At 40.9% G+C, this 20430-nt stretch overlaps 1 protein-coding gene across 1 annotated transcript in view; it reads right to left on the minus strand.

The window, feature by feature from the left end:
* Nucleotides 1-20430, minus strand: part of man1c1.L (mannosidase, alpha, class 1C, member 1 L homeolog) — a 65759-nt gene that overhangs the window by 33996 nt on the left and 11333 nt on the right. The window contains exon 3 of the mRNA XM_018246776.2: nt 12215-12311. Coding sequence (XP_018102265.1) covers nt 12215-12311 — 97 coding nt within the window. The remainder of the gene's footprint in view (nt 1-12214; nt 12312-20430) is intronic.

Raw genomic sequence — 20430 nt, forward strand, 5'->3', positions numbered from 1 at the left:
CGCTGTAGTAGTGTATACGTTGACCTTGTAGGCATTATTTGCACACTGTTTTCTTCAACCCGCCATCTAGCTGTGTGAGCTTGTTCACATTTTGTCTAAATATTGATAATATTATCGTCTCTAGAAAAACCACTTGAGTTACTTTTTTTCAAGCAGCATTCATATATTTTACGTAATCCGTATCCACCGCTGTAGTAGTGTATACGTTGACCTTGTAGGCATTATTTGCACACTGTTTTCTTCAACCCGCCATCTAGCTGTGTGACCTTGTTCACATTCTGTCTAAATATCCATAATATTACCGTCTCCAGAAAAAACACCGGAGTGACTTTTTTCAAGCAGCATTCATATATTTTACGTAATCCGTATCCACCGCTGTAGTAGTGTATACGTTGACCTTGTAGGCATTATTTGCACACTGTTTTCTTCAACCCGCCATCTAGCTGTGTGAGCTTGTTCACATTTTGTCTAAATATTGATAATATTATCGTCTCTAGAAAAACCACTTGAGTTACTTTTTTTCAAGCAGCGTTCATATATTTTACGTAATCCGTATCCACCGCTGTAGTAGTGTATACGTTGACCTTGTAGGCATTATTTGCACACTGTTTTCTTCAACCCGCCATCTAGCTGTGTGACCTTGTTCACATTCTGTCTAAATATCCATAATATTACCGTCTCCAGAAAAAACACCGGAGTGACTTTTTTCAAGCAGCATTCATATATTTTACGTAATCCGTATCCACCGCTGTAGTAGTGTATACGTTGACCTTGTAGGCATTATTTGCACACTGTTTTCTTCAACCCGCCATCTAGCTGTGTGAGCTTGTTCACATTTTGTCTAAATATTGATAATATTATCGTCTCTAGAAAAACCACTTGAGTTACTTTTTTTCAAGCAGCATTCATATATTTTACGTAATCCGTATCCACCGCTGTAGTAGTGTATACGTTGACCTTGTAGGCATTATTTGCACACTGTTTTCTTCAACCCGCCATCTAGCTGTGTGTATTATCGTTTCCAGAAAAACCAACTGAGTTTTTGTTGTTGTTGTTGTTTTTTTTAAAAATAATGCCAGGCAAAGGCAGGCCGCCACGCAGAGGCCGTGCTAGGGGCCGTGCTGCTATGCAATCCTGTGGCCCTAGCAAATTGCCCAGTTTTAAAAAGCCAATGACCCTGAACTCCCAAAATGCTGAAGAGGTAGTTGACTGGCTTACACAGCACACCCCATCCTCTACCGTTTCTAACTTTACCACAACATCCTCCTCATCCTCCACTGCTATGGCCACCCCACGTAACACTTCCTCCACCACCGGTGCCCCTTCTTCACTGGGGTCAGAGGAGTTATTTTCCCATGAGTTTCTTGAACTGAGTAATGCGCAACCATTATTGCCAGAAGAAGATGAAGGAGATGAGGACCTTACACCAGATTTAATTCTGGCAGAGAACACGATAGAGATGGACATAATGAGTGATGAGGAGGAGGTCCCCGCTGCTGCTTCCTTCTGTGATGTGTCAGAAGAAATTGATGCATCTGAGGAGAATGATGATGAGGAGATTGATGTTTTGTGGGTGCCTAGTAGAAGAGAGCAAGAGGAGGGTAGTTCAGATGGAGAGACGGAGAGTCAGAGAGGCAGTAGGAGAATAAGACTTAGAAGAAGCAGGGAGGACAGCCCGCAGGGATCAGTAGGGCAACAACATGTATCTGCACCTGTGTTCAGCCGGCCAACGCACCCACCATTGCCGCCAATGCCGCCAACTTCTACTGTTACCGCCAGATCGCACACTTCCAAAAAGTCAGCAGTGTGGGATTTTTTTAATGTGTGTGCCTCTGACAAAAGCATTGTAATTTGCAATGAGTGCAGTCAGAAACTGAGCCTTGGTAAGCCCAACAGCCACATAGGTACAACTTCTATGCGAAGGCACATGAGCGGCAAGCACAAAGCACTTTGGGAGCAACACCTCAAAGGCAACAGGCAAACTAAAAGCCACACTCCTTCTGGTCCAGCATCTTACTGCTCTACCTCTGCTCTCCTTGACCCGTCTGAACCACCCTCCACTCCGCCTTCCACCTTGACCACCTGTTCCCATTCCCAGTCATCTGCCACCAGCCAAGTTTCTGTGAAGGCCATGTTTGAGCGTAAGAAGCCAATGTCTGACTGTCACCCCCTTGCCCGGCGTCTGACAGCTGGCTTGTCTGCACTCTTAGCCCGCCAGCTTTTACCATACCAGCTGGTGGACTCTGAGGCCTTCCGCAAATTTGTAGCAATTGGGACACCGCAGTGGAAGGTACCCAGCCGCAATTTGTTTTCTAAAAAGGGAATACCACACCTGTACCAACATGTGCAGAGCCAAGTTACCGCATCTCTGTCACTTAGTGTTGGGCCAAAGGTCCATATGACTACTGACGCATGGTCCTCCAAGCATGGTCAGGGCAGGTATGTCACCTACACTGCCCACTGGGTGAACTTGGTAATGGCTGGGAAGCAGGGAATGGGTAGCTCAACAACAACAGTGGAGTTGGTGTCACCGCCACGGATTGCACGCGGTTCTGCCACCACCTCTACTCCTCCATCGCTCTCTACCTCGTCTTCTTCTTCTTCTTACTCTGCTGCTGGGTCCTCCTTCTCCTCCTCCACACCTGTGCACCCCCAGCTCCCCCTAGGCTATTCGACGTGCCAGGTACGCCGTTGTCACGCTGTCTTGGGGATGACGTGCCTGGAAAGCAAAAACCATACCGGATCTGTACTCCTGTCATCTCTGCAGTCACAGGCCGATCGGTGGCTGACCCCACACCAACTGCAGATCGGAAAAGTGGTGTGTGACAATGGAAGCAATCTGTTGGCAGCGTTGAGACTAGGCAATTTAACACATGTGCCCTGCATGGCACATGTGTTAAATTTAATAGTCCAACGTTTTGTCTCCAAGTACCCAGGATTCCAGGACGTTCTCACCCAGTCCAGAAAGGTGTCGGCCCATTTCAGACGTTCCTACACAGCCATGGCACGCCTTGCTGACATTCAGCAGCGCTACAACATGCCAGTCAGGCGTTTGATTTCTGACAGCCAGACTCGCTGGAATTCAACGCTCCTTATGTTGGAACGTCTGCTGCAACAACAAAGGGCCGTCAACGAGTACCTTTTTGAACTGGGTGGTAGGACTGGATCTGCACAGCTGGGGATTTTTTTCCCCCGTTACTGGGTGCTTATGCGCGATGCCTGCAGGCTCATGCGACCTTTTGAAGAGGTGACAAATATGGTCAGTCGCACCGAAGGCACCATCAGCGACCTAATACCCTTCGCTTTCTTCCTGGAGCGTGCCGTGCGACGAGTGACAGATGAGGCTGTAGACCAGCGTGACGAGGAGCTGAAAGCGCACCATTTCTGGTCGGAATCACCAGAACGAACCCAGGCACCTGCTGCAACGCAGGGAGAGGTGCCAGAAGTGGAGTCAGAGGAGGAAGGTGGCTTTGTGGAGGAGGAGGAGGAGGACCAACAGGAGCAGGCTTCCCAGGGGGCTAGTGGTGACCTTTTGGGGACCCCTGGTCTTGTACGTGGCTGGGGGGAGGAGACCGTGGATGATGCAGTCCTTGATAATGAGGAAGCGGAGATGGATAGCTCTGCATCCAACCTTGTGAGAATGGGGTCTTTCATGCTGTCATGCCTGTTGAAGGACCCCCGTATCAAGAGGCTTAAGGAGAAGGACCTGTACTGGGTCGCAACGCTACTAGACCCTCGGTACAAGCATAAAGTGTCAGAAATGTTACCAACATACCACAAGTCCGAAAAGATGCGGCATTTACAAACCAGCCTGCAAAACATGTTGTACAATGCTTTTAAGGGTGATGTCACTTCAGGAACTCATCAACATTCCAGGGGCAGAGGTGCCAGTAATCCTGCCACGAGCACACCTGCAAGGACAAAGCCCTTTGGCCAGTCTGTAACGTCAGACATGCAAATGTTTTTCTGTCCAAGGCAGCGCCACAACCCTTCTGGATCCACCCTCAAAGAACGCCTCGACCGGCAGGTAGCGGACTACCTGGCATTAACTGCAGATATCGACACTCTGAGGAGCGATGAACCCCTGGACTACTGGGTGCGCAGGCTTGATCTGTGGCCAGAGCTGTCACAATTTGCCATGAACCTCTTGTCTTGCCCAGCCTCAAGTGTGCTCTCAGAAAGGACCTTCAGTGCAGCAGGAGGGATTGTAACTGAGAAGAGAACTCGCCTAGGTCACAAAAGTGTCGATTACCTGACCTTTATTAAAATGAATGAGGGGTGGATCTCGGAGGGTTACTGCACGCCGGAAGACTTGTTCTGACTTCTATGCAGCTGTCCTTCTCTTCAAGCCTCATGACTCCACACACAGCTGTCCTTTAGCGTCCTCCTCCTCCCTCCGCCACCGTTACAAACTAGGGTGCAAACCCTACTGGTTTAATTTTTTCTGGCCTCTGTGCTTCAGTGGCTGCAACCAAAAAAACTGGGCAAACAATGTCTACAAGGTCAACGTATGGCAAAAAATGACTATTTTCAGCATTTATATGGCATATTTTTTCTGGCAACTGTGCTTCAGTGGCTGCGTCCAAAAAAATGCATATTTTCTGCATTTATATGGCATAATTTTTCTGGCCTCTGTGCTTCAGTGGCTGCAACCAAAAAAATGCATATTTTCAGCATTTATATGGCATAATTTTTCTGGCAACTGTGCTTCAGTGGCTGCGACCAAAAAAATGCATATTTTCAGCATTTATATGGCATAATTTTTCTGGCCTCTGTGCTTCAGTGGCTGCAACCAAAAAAATTTATATTTTCAGCATTTATATGGCATAATTTTTCTGGCAACTGTGCTTCAGTGGCTGCGACCAAAAAAATGCATATTTTCTGCATTTATATGGCATAATTTTTCTGGCCTCTGTGCTTCAGTGGCTGCAACCAAAAAAATTTATATTTTCAGCATTTATATGGCATAATTTTTCTGGCCTCTGTGCTTCAGTGGCTGCAACCAAAAAAATTTATATTTTCAGCATTTATATGGCATAATTTTTCTGGCCTCTGTGCTTCAGTGGCTGCAACCAAAAAAATGCATATTTTCAGCATTTATATGGCATAATTTTTCTGGCAACTGTGCTTCAGTGGCTGCGACCAAAAAAATGACTATTTTCAGCATTTATATGGCATATTTTTTCTGGCCTCTGTGCTTCAGTGGCTGCGGCCAAAAAAACTGGGCAAACAATGCCTACAAGGTCAACGTATGGCAAAAAATGACTATTTTCAGCATTTATATGGCATATTTTTTCTGGCAACTGTGCTTCAGTGGCTGCAACCAAAAAAACTGGGCAAACAATGTCTACAAGGTCAACGTATGGCGAAAAATTACTATTTTCAGCATTTATATGGCATATTTTTTATGGCAACTGTGCTTCAGTGGCTGCGTCCAAAAAAACTGGGCAAACAATGCCTACAAGGTCAACGTATGGCAGTTGTTTAAAGAGAACAGTAGATTACTAGCCAGCAAAGCTACCTAAGCTAAAATGTCCCTCAAATCCCTGCAGACTTCTGTCCCTCCAATACAGAGCAGTATCAAGCAGATTACTAGCCAGCAAACTTACTATCATCTGTCCCTGAAATCACTAACAGCTCTCCCCCTACACTATCTCTTCCAAGCACACACAGGCAGATTTTTCAGATACATTTTTGCCCTTGATCCCCCTCTGGCATGCCACTGTCCAGGTCGTTGCACCCTTTAAACAACTTTAAAATCATTTTTCTGGCCAGAAATGTCTTTTCTAGATGTTAAAGTTCGCCTTCCCATTGAAGTCTATGGGGTTCGCGAACCGTTTGCGAACCGCTCGCATTTTTGCGCAAGTTCGCGAATATGTTCGCAAACTTTTTTTCCGACGTTCGCTACATCCCTAGTCTTAAATAACTCATTGCTGTGTAAAAGCGAGTTTATTAAACATGCATTGACGTGGCTATAAGCCAGCAGTAAGAAAGCACAGAACATGGAATAAGCCTAGGGTAGTCTCAATTCCCCATATGTATTACAATAAATGAAGTTTGCCCAGGTAAAGTAACCCATAGCAACCTATAATATAGCATAGAAATGTAAGTTTAGTTTAAGCATTGCAAGGTTGTGATTAAGTACAGGTATGGGACCTATTATCCAGAATGCTCAGGACCTGGGGTATTCCGGATAACGGATCTTTCCGTAATTTATACTTTAAATCTACTAGAAAATCATGTAAACATTAAATAAACCCAATAGGCCAGTTTTACATCCAATAAGGATTAATTATGACTTAGTTTGGATCAAGTACAATATACGGTTTAATTATTATAGAGAAAAAGGAAATCATTTTTCAAAATTTGGATTATTTGGATAAAATGGAGTCTACGGGAGACAGCCATTCCGTAATTTGGAGCTTTCTGGATAATGGGTTTCCAGATAACGGATCCCATACCTGTATTTCATAGCATAAGCTTCACATTATTTTGACATAAAATATATGTTTATAAATATGCCCAGCTACCATGGTGGGATAAACCCACAACAAGGAGCCATGGTGGGATTAACCCACAGTAATACCTCAGCGCAATATGTATATCAGCTCTGCTTATCTCACTGCACTACCTTTACTAAGCACTTACCATTTCTGCCTGAGAACCAGGGGTGTAACTACGGAAGAACCAGACCCTGCGGCTGCAGGGGAGCCCAGGAAGTATAGGGGCCCCATGAAGCTCTAATTAATGACAATTTCAACATATATTGGCAAAACAGCACAACCTCTGCAAATGTTGGGGCCCTAAAATGAATTTGCTGTGGGGCCCATTAAACTATAGTTACTCAACTGCTGAGAACAGTCATCTACAAAGCACTCGCAGCTGCAAGAATCCACCTATATCCAAAAGATGCATAAATTCACCCACAAAAGGTTTGTTGTTAAGAACAGTTACAAATTCTTTATTTTTTTGGCCCCACAGATGCTCACATAAATCTTTAGGCTTTTTAACGACAGTCTAAAGCTGGCCATAGACGCAAAGATCCGAAAAATGTCGGGACTCTCCACACATGGTCCGAAAATCGTACGAATCCACGATTCGTACGATTTTCGGACCATGTGTGGAGAGTCCCGACATTTTTCGTCCGTCGGAGATCGGTCGTTTGGTCGATCGGACAGGTTAGAAAATTTCTGTCGCCTGCCGATAATATCTCTGCATGTATTGCCGATCATACGATTTTCAGAGGGAGACTGTCACTAGTGTTGTCAGACATAAGTATCGTACGATTGCTGTCAGGGGCAGAACATTGGGTGATCTGTTCTTATTTGATCGGAATGGTAAGGACTTTGATCTGAATGGCTAGTGGAGGGTCGGGAGATGGGAAAGTCCGATCGTACGTTGATTCGTACGATCGGATCTTTGCGTCTATGGCCAGCTTAATAGGGCAAGCTAACAGATATGACCAAAGTGCATGAAAGTCATCAGTGTAAAAGAAGCAATGGATAGAGTAATCCTCAATCAGAGCCTGCCGGTATATTTTTCAGGCTGAATTTTAAAGCAAGATCAAAAAAAGGAAATGAGTAATAGAGGCACAAAGCTAAAGCCTCGGTTCATAATATTAGCATACAGTCGTTTTTAAACAGATGAAAAATCATGTCTTTAAAATGTCAGCCAGAACAGCCAATAAAATATCCCAGAAATAACACTGCTCATGAAATTGATGTCTAACAATTATTTAGTAGCTGAGGATTTTAGACCTAAAGCCACTTTTCTTAAAATTGCTTTGAATAGTGTCTGCAATTATTGCTGTCACAAACTGCACTGTTCATATTTTAGAATTAGTCTAGAGAATGAATAATAAAGTATTGCTTTGCATTGTGCATTCATTCTCTTGAATAGTATCGTTTAAAGCTGAAGGATTTTGACATATTTGCTGCATTTAAGCAATTTTAACATTTCTTTTGTTTTATGAAAAATAAACCTAGCTTGTTTATACAGTTTATAGATATAATTTAAAACACGGCCTCACTATTCTACCCAGAGAAATCCCACCATTCAAACTACAAATCCCAAATAGTTATACAAAGGAACACAACAAGCACATCAATGTTGGGTGGCGCTAGGACTAGTGGCGTAACTATAGAGAATGTAGAGCCTGGGGTGCTTCCTCTATAGCTCTGAAGAACTCGTTCTAGGGGGTGGACAGGCAGGGGAAGGGAAGTGGACAGACATAGGGGACGGGAAATGGAAAGGCAGGGGGACGGTGAGTGGGTAGACTGGGTAGGAATTTCTGTGCCACTCCAAACATTTTTTTTTTGCGAGGAGGGGGGCACAGCACACTAGTTACCCTACAAACATACCTTTCCTGCATCTTCAATCTCTGGTACTACTAGTGTGGAGGGAGAAGGAGAGGTGGAAAGCAGCAGTAGTGAATGTCAAGGGGGAATAGAAGGGATTGTTGGGGAGCAGCAATGGTTGCAATAGGTGGAGAAGAGAGAGATGCGTTGTGGGTAGGAGAGTTGCTGGGGTGGGGGGGAGGGGTGAATGAGGCTAGGGACTTGCCTTGGGTGTCCAACAGAAATGTGTCCCTGAAATTTTTTCAGAATGTTGACAACTATGACAAGGCAGCTCAACTGCAGAGTGTAACAGAGAACTGAAGCTAAAAGAGAAACTAGATAACTCATCAGAATGTATTATATCTAGAATGGTTGGTACAGCTTTATTCAACCAATACAGTATTAAAGGGCATGTAAAGTCTAAAATAGAATTAGGCTAGAAATGCTGTATTTTGTATACTAAATATAAACATGAACTTACTGCACCACACGCCTAATCAAACAAATAATTTATGCTTTCAAAGTTGGCTACAGGGGGGCACCATCTTGTAACATCTTTGCAAGACTAAGGGGCAGATTCACTAAGCTCGAGTGAAGGATTCGAATGAAAAATACTTCGAATTTCGAAGTATTTTTTTGGTACTTCGACCATCGAATTGGTTAAATTCGTTCGAATTCGAACGAAATCGAACGAATCGAAGTAAAAATCGTTCGACTATTCGACCATTCGATAGTCGAAGTACTTTCCCTTTAAAAAAAACTTCGACCCCCTACTTTGGCAGGTAAAACCTACCGAAGTCAATGTTAGCCTATGGGGAAGGTCCCCATAGATTTGCTAACCTTTTTTTGATCGAAGGATTTTCCTTCGATCGTTGGATTAAAATCCTTCGAATCGTTCGATTCGAAGGATTTAATCGTTCGATTCGAAGGATTTAATCGTTCGATTCGAAGGATTTAATCGTTCGATCGAACGAAAAATCCTTCGATCGATCGATCGAAGGATTAGCGCTAAATCCTTCGACTTCGATATTCGAAGTCGAAGGATTTCAATTTGAGGGTCGAATTTCGAAGTATTTTTAACTTCGAAATTCGACCCTTAATGAATCTGCCCCTAAGACTGTGCACATGCTCAGTGTGGTCTGGGCTGCTTAGGGATCGTCACAAACAAAGCTGCTTGAGTTCTGCATGGCTTGTTAGTAAGACGGGGGCTCCCCCTGCTGTTCATGAGTATGATTGTTTCCCTGCTCAGCAGTGAGGGACCATCTGACAATTCCTATCCACAGCAGTAAATGAAGGGAGAATTTCACTGCATACAGTCAGGTTTCTTATAAAAACGGTACACATTTTTTAATTAAAGTATATTAGAGATAGGTTTCTTTTTCATTAAAGAAAGTAATAATGGGATTTTATTTTTTTTGCCTACGTGGAGACACAGCATTTTATATTGCTAGGACTCCAGTAGCCGTGCCAATGCTGTTTTTACTTTTTGAAAATAGTTATTGATCAGACTACACATAGCACTTCTCAAGTAGCATTCTCTTTACAGGATTCAAGTGCATTCAGAATTAAATTTATAGTTTTCCCAATACATACTAAGTAAAACATCCTCTCTGTTTAACAGTATCACTTGCAGATGCTATTTCATTAAGTCCTACTAGATATTTTCAGGGCTCTTCCATTCAGTCCTGGATGAACATTATAAAGCTGTGGTATATTATAATGGATATTATGACATTTGTCCACAACATTTTATATTTCCCTTTCCACCTATCACACAGGTAGTGTATGTTGATCTTTTCCTTTGCTGACTGGGTAATGAGCTTGGTTTGGACAATTCCTCTCCCTTAAAAGCCGCATACTGGCGGGGGAGGATAGATCCTTTACACTGAAACCAAGGTTCAATAAACACCGATTACACTGAATGCTACTATGCAGTAAGACTTTTTATACTATGGCCGAAAGGCATATAAGTTATGGACCGCCATCTGGGGTTTACCTTGACGTGGTATGGTGGCTTTTCAACTTTATGATCATAACTTTGTAACTAAAAACCCCTGTTTTATAAACTTTTGAGACAGGGGACTAGGGAATATGCATTAAAGCTAGCACTTCCGTTATACTTAAATATACTATTACTTAGCCTTTAGAGTGCTTCCACACCTCCTATTTTGACCGGGTAATGACAACATGCATATTTTTTTTGTATGAATTAAATTGGTACAAACAGAAATTCTGGATAAAATCTTATTGTCCAACCATAGAGGAGGAGACTTATGTTTATCCAAAGTTATAGAATATAGGTCAGGGTCAATTAAATGTAAGTATCAATGTTAGTATCAAAGGTCCTTCTGTTTCTTATAGGAGTTGAGAAAAAATCTTTAATCCATAAATTTAGATATAATTTTCAAAGGGTTTAAGCTAGGGATGCACTGAGTTCAGGATTCGGCCTTTTTCAGCTTTTTCTTCTGCCCGGCCAAACCGAATCCGAATCCTAATTTGCATATGCAAATTAGGGGCGGGGTGGGAAATCACGTGACTTTTTGTCAGAAAACAAGGAAGTAAAAAATCTTTTCCACTTCCCACCCTCTTCCCTCTTCGGATTTGGTTCGGTATTCGGCTGAATCTTTCACAAAGGATTCGGGGCTTCGGCCGAATCCAAAATAGTGGATTCGGTGCATCCCTAGTTTAAGCCTGTAACTAACACTTTGTTATCTCTTATGCAAAAGTAAATAAGCAAGCTTTGTTGTCTGTGAAGGTTTTCATTTATCCAAGTCATGGTATATCTTTAGCAGTACGTTAAATCAACTGGACTTGCTGTATTTTTTCTTTTGAAGACATTTTGCCAATAATCCGACTGGCTGTCTCAATTCAGAAGGCCTTGTACAAAGATTTTTCTGCAGTATAATACCCTGGAAACTTGCATTAATTGGCACAATCTTTTAAGTATAACCATCATGGAGTCAGAGACCCCATTGTTATTGCGTTAAGTTTTTTTCAAATAAATTTATTTACTGTACAATACTTCACCAAATGTATTACCAAAGTATAAAAATGTATGGCTAAAAAGATATATGATATATTATATAATAAATTGTTGCCTTCCCAATTAAGATGCAAACATTAATTTTAGGTCACCCTTTCAGTCTCCAAACATAGTTACAAATCTTTGATCTGACCAAAATCTGATCAAATTCTGTAATGAACAAAACGAACAATAAAAATTGAAACTTCCTGGTTTTGGCTAGGTAGATAACAATGTGTGAAAGGTAAACCTTCTGAATAATGAACTTCTTATCTAAAAGCCAAAACAGTAACAACAAAGGGCTGAAGGAAGGAGGTTGTTTATAAAAAAAGATACTTATCTCTTAAATAACTCAGGGGAGTTAGTAAGTACAAAAGCAAAATTAACTATCTACGTTATAGGAAAAAAGACAAAGAAACCATTACAAGATTAGACAGAATATATTTTCAGCACAAGTTCTATTTGTTTTGCTAATGTTAAATATCGTCTATAGTGACATTTTAACACGCAGAAAACTTTCTAATAAAAAATAGCCTTTCTAATTAAAAAAAAAAACCTCAACAGGGTGCACTCCCTCTGATCGCCATGGTGCTCTCGGGAAGAACCACAGTGTTCAAACCAATTACACACACATTATCTTCTATTCATAACAATGTGGAATGTTCTGCTTATCACAGACACTGGCATTGGTAATGTTTATTTTTTTTAAAAAAAACTGAGTGGTCCTTGCCTGTTTACAGGGATTGTTTGAAAACCTTATACATTGCTGTTATTTAAAAGAATGTAAAATAGAGATTAATGATACTGGTTAAATGCCAATAAGGCAGCAGGATATCTTTAGTACTCTGGAACTTACCAAACAGGCTCCCAAAATGTCCATCTTTTGTTAGTGGCCTTAACTCATTTTCCCCCCATGCATATTGCTTGTAGCTATTCCATGCAAACATCATCATCTGTATCAATAAAAGAGAACAATGCATGAATAATTTTGTAAACAAAAAAAACAACATTTTTATTGAGTCCATGTTGTTTAAACTACCAAGTCATACTACATTAGGAGAGGGAGATTATGTATCCAGTCATTTTTGACAACAAACTTATGCAGTTGGTCCAATTTCATGTATTTCATTGTGATGGAATAGCTACTCTCTGCTGGGTCAGAATTCCACTCTCAGGGCACACAGAAGGAATGCCAGTAGCTTTGCCACTGAGATTTCACTACAGGAAAGCTATAGGGGGCACAAAGTGAATATTGTTTGGGGTCAGGTTAATAATTCATGCACAGATGTGTTCCTGCCAAAATGGGCAATTATAGTCAGGTGGTGCCAGTGGTGGCCAATAAAATGGCAACCAAGTATGAGAGTTTCAACCATTAAAACAGCAAGTAAGTTGCAGGTAAAACTTAGTCCCTGTGTAAAATATATAATGAAGCAATAGAATTCTTAAAGGGATCCTGTCATCGGAAAACATGTTTTTTTCAAAACGCATCAGTTAATAGTGCTTCTCCAGCAAAATTCTGCACTGAAATCCATTTCTCAAAAGAGCAAACAGATTTTTTTATATTCAATTTGGAAATCTGACATGGGGCTAGACATTTTGTCCATTTCCCAGCTGCCCCAAGTCATGTGACTTGTGCCTGCACTTTAGGAGGGAAATGCTTTCTGGCAGGCTCCTGTTTTTCCTTCTCAATGTAACTGAATGTGTTTCAGTGAGAAATGGGTTTTTACTATTGAGTGTTGTGCTTAGATCTACCAGGCAGCTGTTATCTTGTGTTAGGGAGCTGTTATCTGGTTACCTTCCCATTGTTCTTTTGTTTGGCTGCTGGGGGGGGAAGGGAGGGGGGTGATATCACTCCAACTTGCAGTACAGCAGTAAAGAGTGATTGAAGTTTATCAGAGGATCAGTCACATGACTTGGGGCAGCTGGGAAATTGACAATATGTCTAGCCCCATGTCAGATTTCAAAATTGAATATAAAAAAATCTGTTTGCTCTTTTGAGAAATGGATTTCAGTGCAGAATTCTGCTGGAGCAGCACTATTAACTGATTCATTTTGAAAAATTTTTTTTTTCCCATGACAGTATCCCTTTAATGAATCAGATAAAAACTGAGCGTAGGACTCGCCAGATATGGGATGACTTTGACGTAGTTGGCCAGCAATATTGCAATATATGGACAAACCATACCTGTTTTGTTTAAAGGGTAAGCCATTTTTAGTAGCTCAATGCACAAAATGCCTTAATGTCCTTAATATATTGATAGTGGGTTGAGGGTAGAGGTCCTCTTGTATGTGTCATCATAGGTGAGACATGTGCATGTAATTACATGCATGTAATTGAATTCAGTGCAAAATTGTATGACTTGTCAATGGCAGGCGAAAAGTACAGGGATCGCTTGATCCCCTGAGTGCTGTGACTTCAGCCTAGACCAGTGCTTTCCAACTTTTGTGGTTCCGAGGGATGGAATTTTTCTGGTCTATATGGTGGAGGGCCGATAATGGGAAAGAGAAAATTTACCAGCACTCACGGTCTTAGTTTGCAGGAAAACCTTGCTTTATTTCAGTGCGGTGAAATAAAGCAAGGTTTTCCTGCAAACTAAGATGGTGAGTGCTGGTAAATTTTCTCTTTGTACATTGAATAGGAAGCTGACGAAACTTCCATTACCAAGCACCGGGCTACACTACAGGAGGGTGTTGCGGGTGTGCATCCGCTCTCACTTGTTTGTTTGGACCAATAATGGGAGCCATTGTTGACCACTCCCTGTTTTAATTACACCTACTTGAAACCAAGCCCATATTATCACAAGAAATGTTAAGACAATACCCACATAAATGGTGGTTTCACACCAAAAAACTAAAAAAAATGGTTGGTGCAGTTGGTGCTCACTGCACCCAGCACTCGTGAAAAAAGTTTATTAAGACATATTCTTAAATCTATGTGCCTCCTCCTCCACTGTGGATAACACAGTGACCCCCAGCACATGATTAAACACCTTGGGGACCCCCTAACAAGTATTTTCAAATGCTAACAACCCCCTGCCAGTTTCACCTCCCCCAGTCAGGGCAGGGTACACACACAAAGAGCAGTCAGAGTTTGGCACACACAGGCTGCATAGGGCAGGCAGAATATGGCACAAAGGCAAAGTATGGCACATAGGCAGAGTAAGAGACACACATGAAAACAAATCAGTTCACACCAGTAGCAAGTAGAGTGCCCGTTCCACTGCTTCTGTCCCAAATTGAAGCATATGTCAATCAAACAAAATCCGGATGTATGTGGAAAACAGGCTCAGAAACCGCAGATACTGAGCTGCAAGGTTTATTTTAACACAACATGTTTCGAGCTAGTGTGGCTCTTTATCAACACTTGATAAAGAGCCACACTAGCTCAAAACATGTTGTATGCACACACAGGCAGAGTAGGGCAGGCAGAATAAGGCACACACAGGCAGAGTTGGACTGGTACAGTAGGGCACAAACAGCCAGAGTAGAGCATAGAGGTGAACAATGTGTGTACTGGCAGTGTGAGGTGTGATTAGTGCAGTGCAGGGTGTGAACAATGGAGGTCTTTATAGGTGTGAACAATACAGGATCTTAAAGGTGTGAAAAGTACATAGGATTACAAGTGTGAACAATGCAGGACTTTTACAGATAGACTCTGAGATGTGAACAATGCAATCTCAATTCTCATACCCTTTGATGCTTAAATAAAACTAAGCAATTACTGTCACAAATTGTACTTTGCACACTGCACTTGCATGGTAAATGAGCATTTTAACTCTTTGTATTGGATTGGAAGACACACGTGGCTGCCATAAGGGGGTACTGGGGGGACAATAGTCCCAGGACCGGTTGCTTTTAATTGTTAATGGTAGCCCAGACATGATGCTCTTCCTGGATTAGCTACCCCACCTAGGAGCCGAAGCCAATGAAAGGACCTGAAGCTGCCAAAAGGAGCCATAGCCACTGAGGAAGCCAAAGCCAACAAAGGGAGCAGAAGAAGGTAAGAAAACTTTAAAGGTTTTTAACTTTATGGGGGAACCCTGCCCCTAATGTTCTTTTTAAACTTTTATGGCCACCAAAAACTTTGATGGGGAGGCTTCGTCACCAATGTTTTTTTTAACTTGTAAGGACGGCCTTAGCCACCAATGTTTTTTACTTTTGGAGGGGGGGTGGGCTGTCCACCAATGTTTATTTTTGAACTTGTGGGGGGGGGGGGGCTGTTGCCACCAATGTTTTTTTTTTAACTTGTAAGGGGGGCTGGCCACCAATGTTTATTTTTTAACTTGTGGGGGGGGCCCCTGGCCACTAATGTTTTTTTTTTTAACTTGTATTGAGACCATGGCCACCAATGTTTTCTTATTTGGGGGTACTGGCCACCAATTTTTTTTAACTTGTGGGGGGTGGCGTCTGGACACCAATGGGGGTTTTTAACTTGTAGGGACTGACCACGACGTTTTTTTTTAACTTGTAGGTGGGGGGGGCCCAGGGGGACAGAAATTTTTGTGGTGCGCGGGCCCTGCACACACATGAGTTTGCACATAATTATTGCACTGGTAAAGGTAATCAAGGCCAGAAAATCTACTGTCTGACAATGGCTGAAAAGCATAGAAGCTGGATACAAGAGAGCAATCATTGTAATATCTTACACTTCTAAGCTGAGTCTAAAAAAAGCCATAAAGCAGGGCTCCATTCCTTTTTAAGGGACACATCATCATCAACAAAGGAAAAGGCTTTCTGCACATTACATATCATTTTCAGTCATACTTTATTTCTCCTGCTTTTTTCACCTTGACTGTGTATGCATTGATAACATTTCTTTTTATGCAAAACAAAATATGCAAATACAAAAATATTCTTGTGAACAGCAGTAGAGTCTTGACATAGCCTTAAAGCTAGCAAAAGCCCTAAGCACATCACAAATGTATTTCTATCCTAAGAAGTCCTGGAAAGCAATTTTCCAGTAAAATATCACAAACCATGGAATTTCTTTATAAACATGCAGCGTTTATAAAGCTTCTTTGATGCTGCTTTATCACTAGAATGCAGAGGTCTTTTGAGGCCTGGTTGTGTTGGCTTAGTGGAACTGAAACACCGTGACTGCCACATCCTGAAATGACAATTTGGGCTAATTATTGTATTATCGAGTCACACTCACTTGTATTGTACCCTTGGAAAAGATTTTGTTCAATCTGAGGAAAATGAAAATACTAGAAATTGCTGCAGTTGTAGTAGAATTTCAATGTAAGTTGGAGTACTGGCAACTTAAAAAAAGGAATGCTTCTAATGTGGTGCTGCCTAGATTTCAACACTTCATGCTACAAGTACTGTATGATCTAACGTAGCAGAGTCTACAAATCAGCCTCAACTCTGTCAATAACTGATTCATTATAGTGCATCATTGATGGACAGCTCATCTCAATTATCATCCCCCTTTAATAGATCAGCACAGCTCAGCACCTCCAAGCAGCCCTCTGTAATAGATCACACAGCTTATTATTTATCATCTCTCAGAAACCTTGACCTATGCCCTTTAATATAAACATACTTTACATTTAGCATTATTTATTAACAAACGTGCACTTTAATAAATGGACCAACTACTTTATTAACCCAAACAATGCTTTTGCTTAAGCGTCAGTTTCCACTTGCTCTACCATGGCGTGGGACTTCATTTCATTCCTGAATTTCATTACAAAAGTAAATTAATTTTGTTTTTATTTGGGTAAATAATTTGTTATGTTTGGTTGATAGAGAGGAAGATCATATCTTATTTTATTTTATATAATTTGGTTTTTCTATGATGAATTTTGTTATTGTCCTTACTTGATGTTTTGTTAACATTGAATTGTTGCCTAATATTTCTTCCTATTATGTGATTGACAAATGTTACGCTAAGATATTGCTTTGCTGCTCTTTATTCTTTCTGTTTATTCAAAAATTCTAATAAAAACAATTGAAAAGAAAGACAAAAGTAAATTAATAAAACAAAGTGTATAATCTATATAACTCATTATATCTGAAAGTGCAAATGATCTAAAATACGAATTGTCCCCACCCACTATCACACCTCTTACTATGGAAGTGTAGCTGATCCCTGGTTTATTGTGCTTATTAATTATTGACAAGTTTAAAGTGAATTAAAATACCTAGTGATGACAACATTGCAGACATTAATTTAAAGATTTATAGCAGAGTTTGTGTCATTGGATACACATGCTCAGAACTGATATCTAGTTACTGATATGTGTTGCTGAATGCTAGGATTATTATCAGGGGCGATGAAGCTGGCTGTGAATGCTCCTATCTTACATATTATGAGCATGCATGCATATTCCTACTAGATATTTAGATTTTGCAATACTCAGGCAATAACAATTCATTATGGTGTGTTAACATGTCATCAATAATGTCCCATAATACATCTAATCACTAACACTAGTATTGCTGCTGAGCTCAAGTCAAACTTACCTCAGCAATAAAAGACCAACTGATTAGTCACTACTGTAAATTGATCTTCTGCAGACATATAATAATAGTGCTTACCTGATGGTTTACACAAGCCCCTAACTGGGTAATATACACCTATGTTAAGCATGAGCCAAATAAACAGGGCTTTCCTTGCAGATGTATAACGTTAAACAGGGAGTGCTTTTTAATCATTGGGATGCACAAGCTTGGATGTATACCATGTTTACAAATTTCGAGCTCACTTCCAAATTTGAGCCAATGCATTAACTTGATGTAGTGAAAGCATTTTCCAAAGTAGCAGCCAAGCTCTGCTGCAGACCAGATATATTTACAGTAAGGAATGACAGAACAAAAGATTTATTTTTTTAAATATTCAATGCCCATAAACCATAACAGATGCTTCACTGTAACTGTACCTAATACACATAAGTTCTCAGTGGTGCAAAGAAAATAAAGTGTACAACTGTTATTTAAAGTTAAATATACTGATGAATATCAGAAAGGTAAATCCACTTACCATATGTTGGGGGTTCCCCAGGCTGTTTACCTATGAGCAACATTCAGTTGTAAAAAGAGTTGGGGAGCAACACAAGCTGAAAAATAAGGGCTGTGATTGGCCGTTCGGTAGCCCCTATGTGCACTGGCAGCCTACACCAAGCGCTGTTTGCTAGAACATCTGGTTTTTATGCAACTAAAACTTGATTCAAAGCCTGGAATTCAAATATAAGCACCTCATCCCTCACCCAGATAAAAACAGATCACAGACTCTATTCAAGAACACGCACCGACATCAGTTACAAGGCATTCCCCTCCATACAACAGTCAGTGGTAGAGCAGAAGTCATTACCCAAATCATACTCAATTTGCTCCACCATCTTGACAAAAACCACCAACATTATAGAGAGAGTAGGTGGCTTGGCAGTAGTCCAAACTGTAGCCTGGGCTTCTTTCTTATCCTAAACAGCACTTGTTGTCTCAGTTACTATAGGAGACACCTTATTCCTCACTACATAATTATTATGTCTTTGTATCAGCTCTGACCCAAGTGCCGACAAGAATGCTTATGGCACCTAGGATGTTTTTATTGCCCTGTTGCTCAGAATGCCCTGTGTGCCATAGATCTAAAACATAACTGCTCACTGCTCAGAACCCAGAATAAAATAAATGGGAAGCACATTTTTATCTAAAAAAAATATAACTCGAAAAGGTTTATTAAAAAAAGAACAGATAAGAACATCTCAATACAAACTAAAACATAAATCCTACAAACAAAAATATGTTATGGCATTTTCGTCAGAAGGGCCACTTAAAATGATAAATGTAGCGTGATTGTTTTGAAACTGTTTATACAGGTAGCCATTAACTCCAAGGCCAGCCATTGCGGAATTACATTTTGTTGGTTGTAAAATAATTTATCCTCCCCTCCATCCCTTGGGGCTGAACTGGCAGCTGTCCCATTAAGTGTGTTTTTATTTGCTCTATTCTAGATTAACTTGCAAAGGGGCTTGAAAGGGTTGAGCTTGACGTACTTGTGTTTATTTTTCAACCTCAATTAATCTGGCTTGCTTTCATTCCTGTTTGGGGTCATAACCAAAGCAAGTTTTGATTTTTGTGTGTAAGGCTTTAGATGACTATATGAAACCATTATTTCTCCACTTCCAAAAGCATTGTTTAAAAAAGACATAAGGTGTCAAAAAAGGGCAAGATTTCTTCTTGTAAGTCATTACTAATACTATTACCATTGTCTGACCTGCTAGTACCAAGTGCTCCACTGATTCAAAATCACTGACTGATGTAACCTAGCATGTATGTGAGTAAAGTCATACCTCATAAATTGTGGTTATACACGCTGGAGAAGAGGTGCTTAAGGGGTGATATGATAACTAGTTAGAAATATATAAGGGAATCATATAATAATCTCTCTAATGCTTTATTTAACAGTAGGTCTTTCCAGCTGACACAAGGTCATCCATTCCGATTAGAAGAAAGGAGGTTCCGCCTAAATATTCGGAAGGGTTTTTTTACAGTGAGAGCTGTGAAGATGTGGAATTCTCTCCCCGAATCAGTTGTACAGGCTGATATATTAGATAGCTTTAAAAAGGGGTTGGATGGCTTTTTAGAAAGTGAGGGAATACAGGGTTATGGAAGATAGCTCATAGTACAAGTTGATAAAGGGACTAGTCCGATTGCCATCTTGGTATCTCAACTCCCAAGGACTGAGCTGAATATATTCATAAGGAACTGAAATGTCCACTTTGCCCAGCATGACCGTGTACTAGAGTTGTTGTATAGCACCGGGGGTTTCTGGAGGAACGTCATTTTGTTTCTACTATGTACTTTATTTACTGTATATGGCTGAAATGACAGTAAAAGCCACTTTTTTCACCCTCTGAGGCAAATTGGAGAGGCTTCAGATGGTTTTTTTTGCCTTCCTCTGGATTAACTGGCAGGCAGGTTAAAATAGAGTTAAAAAGGTTGAACTTGCTGGACGTGTGTCTTTTTTTCAACCTAACTTACTATGTTACTATGATGGAACACTTTAGCAGTGTTTCAATATGGGATTATCCAATAACTATGAGAAAAAAATATATATTTTTCATGAAA

This window comes from Xenopus laevis, chromosome 2L, assembly GCF_017654675.1.
Source record: "Xenopus laevis strain J_2021 chromosome 2L, Xenopus_laevis_v10.1, whole genome shotgun sequence".
NCBI classification, from domain to species: Eukaryota; Metazoa; Chordata; class Amphibia; order Anura; family Pipidae; genus Xenopus; species Xenopus laevis.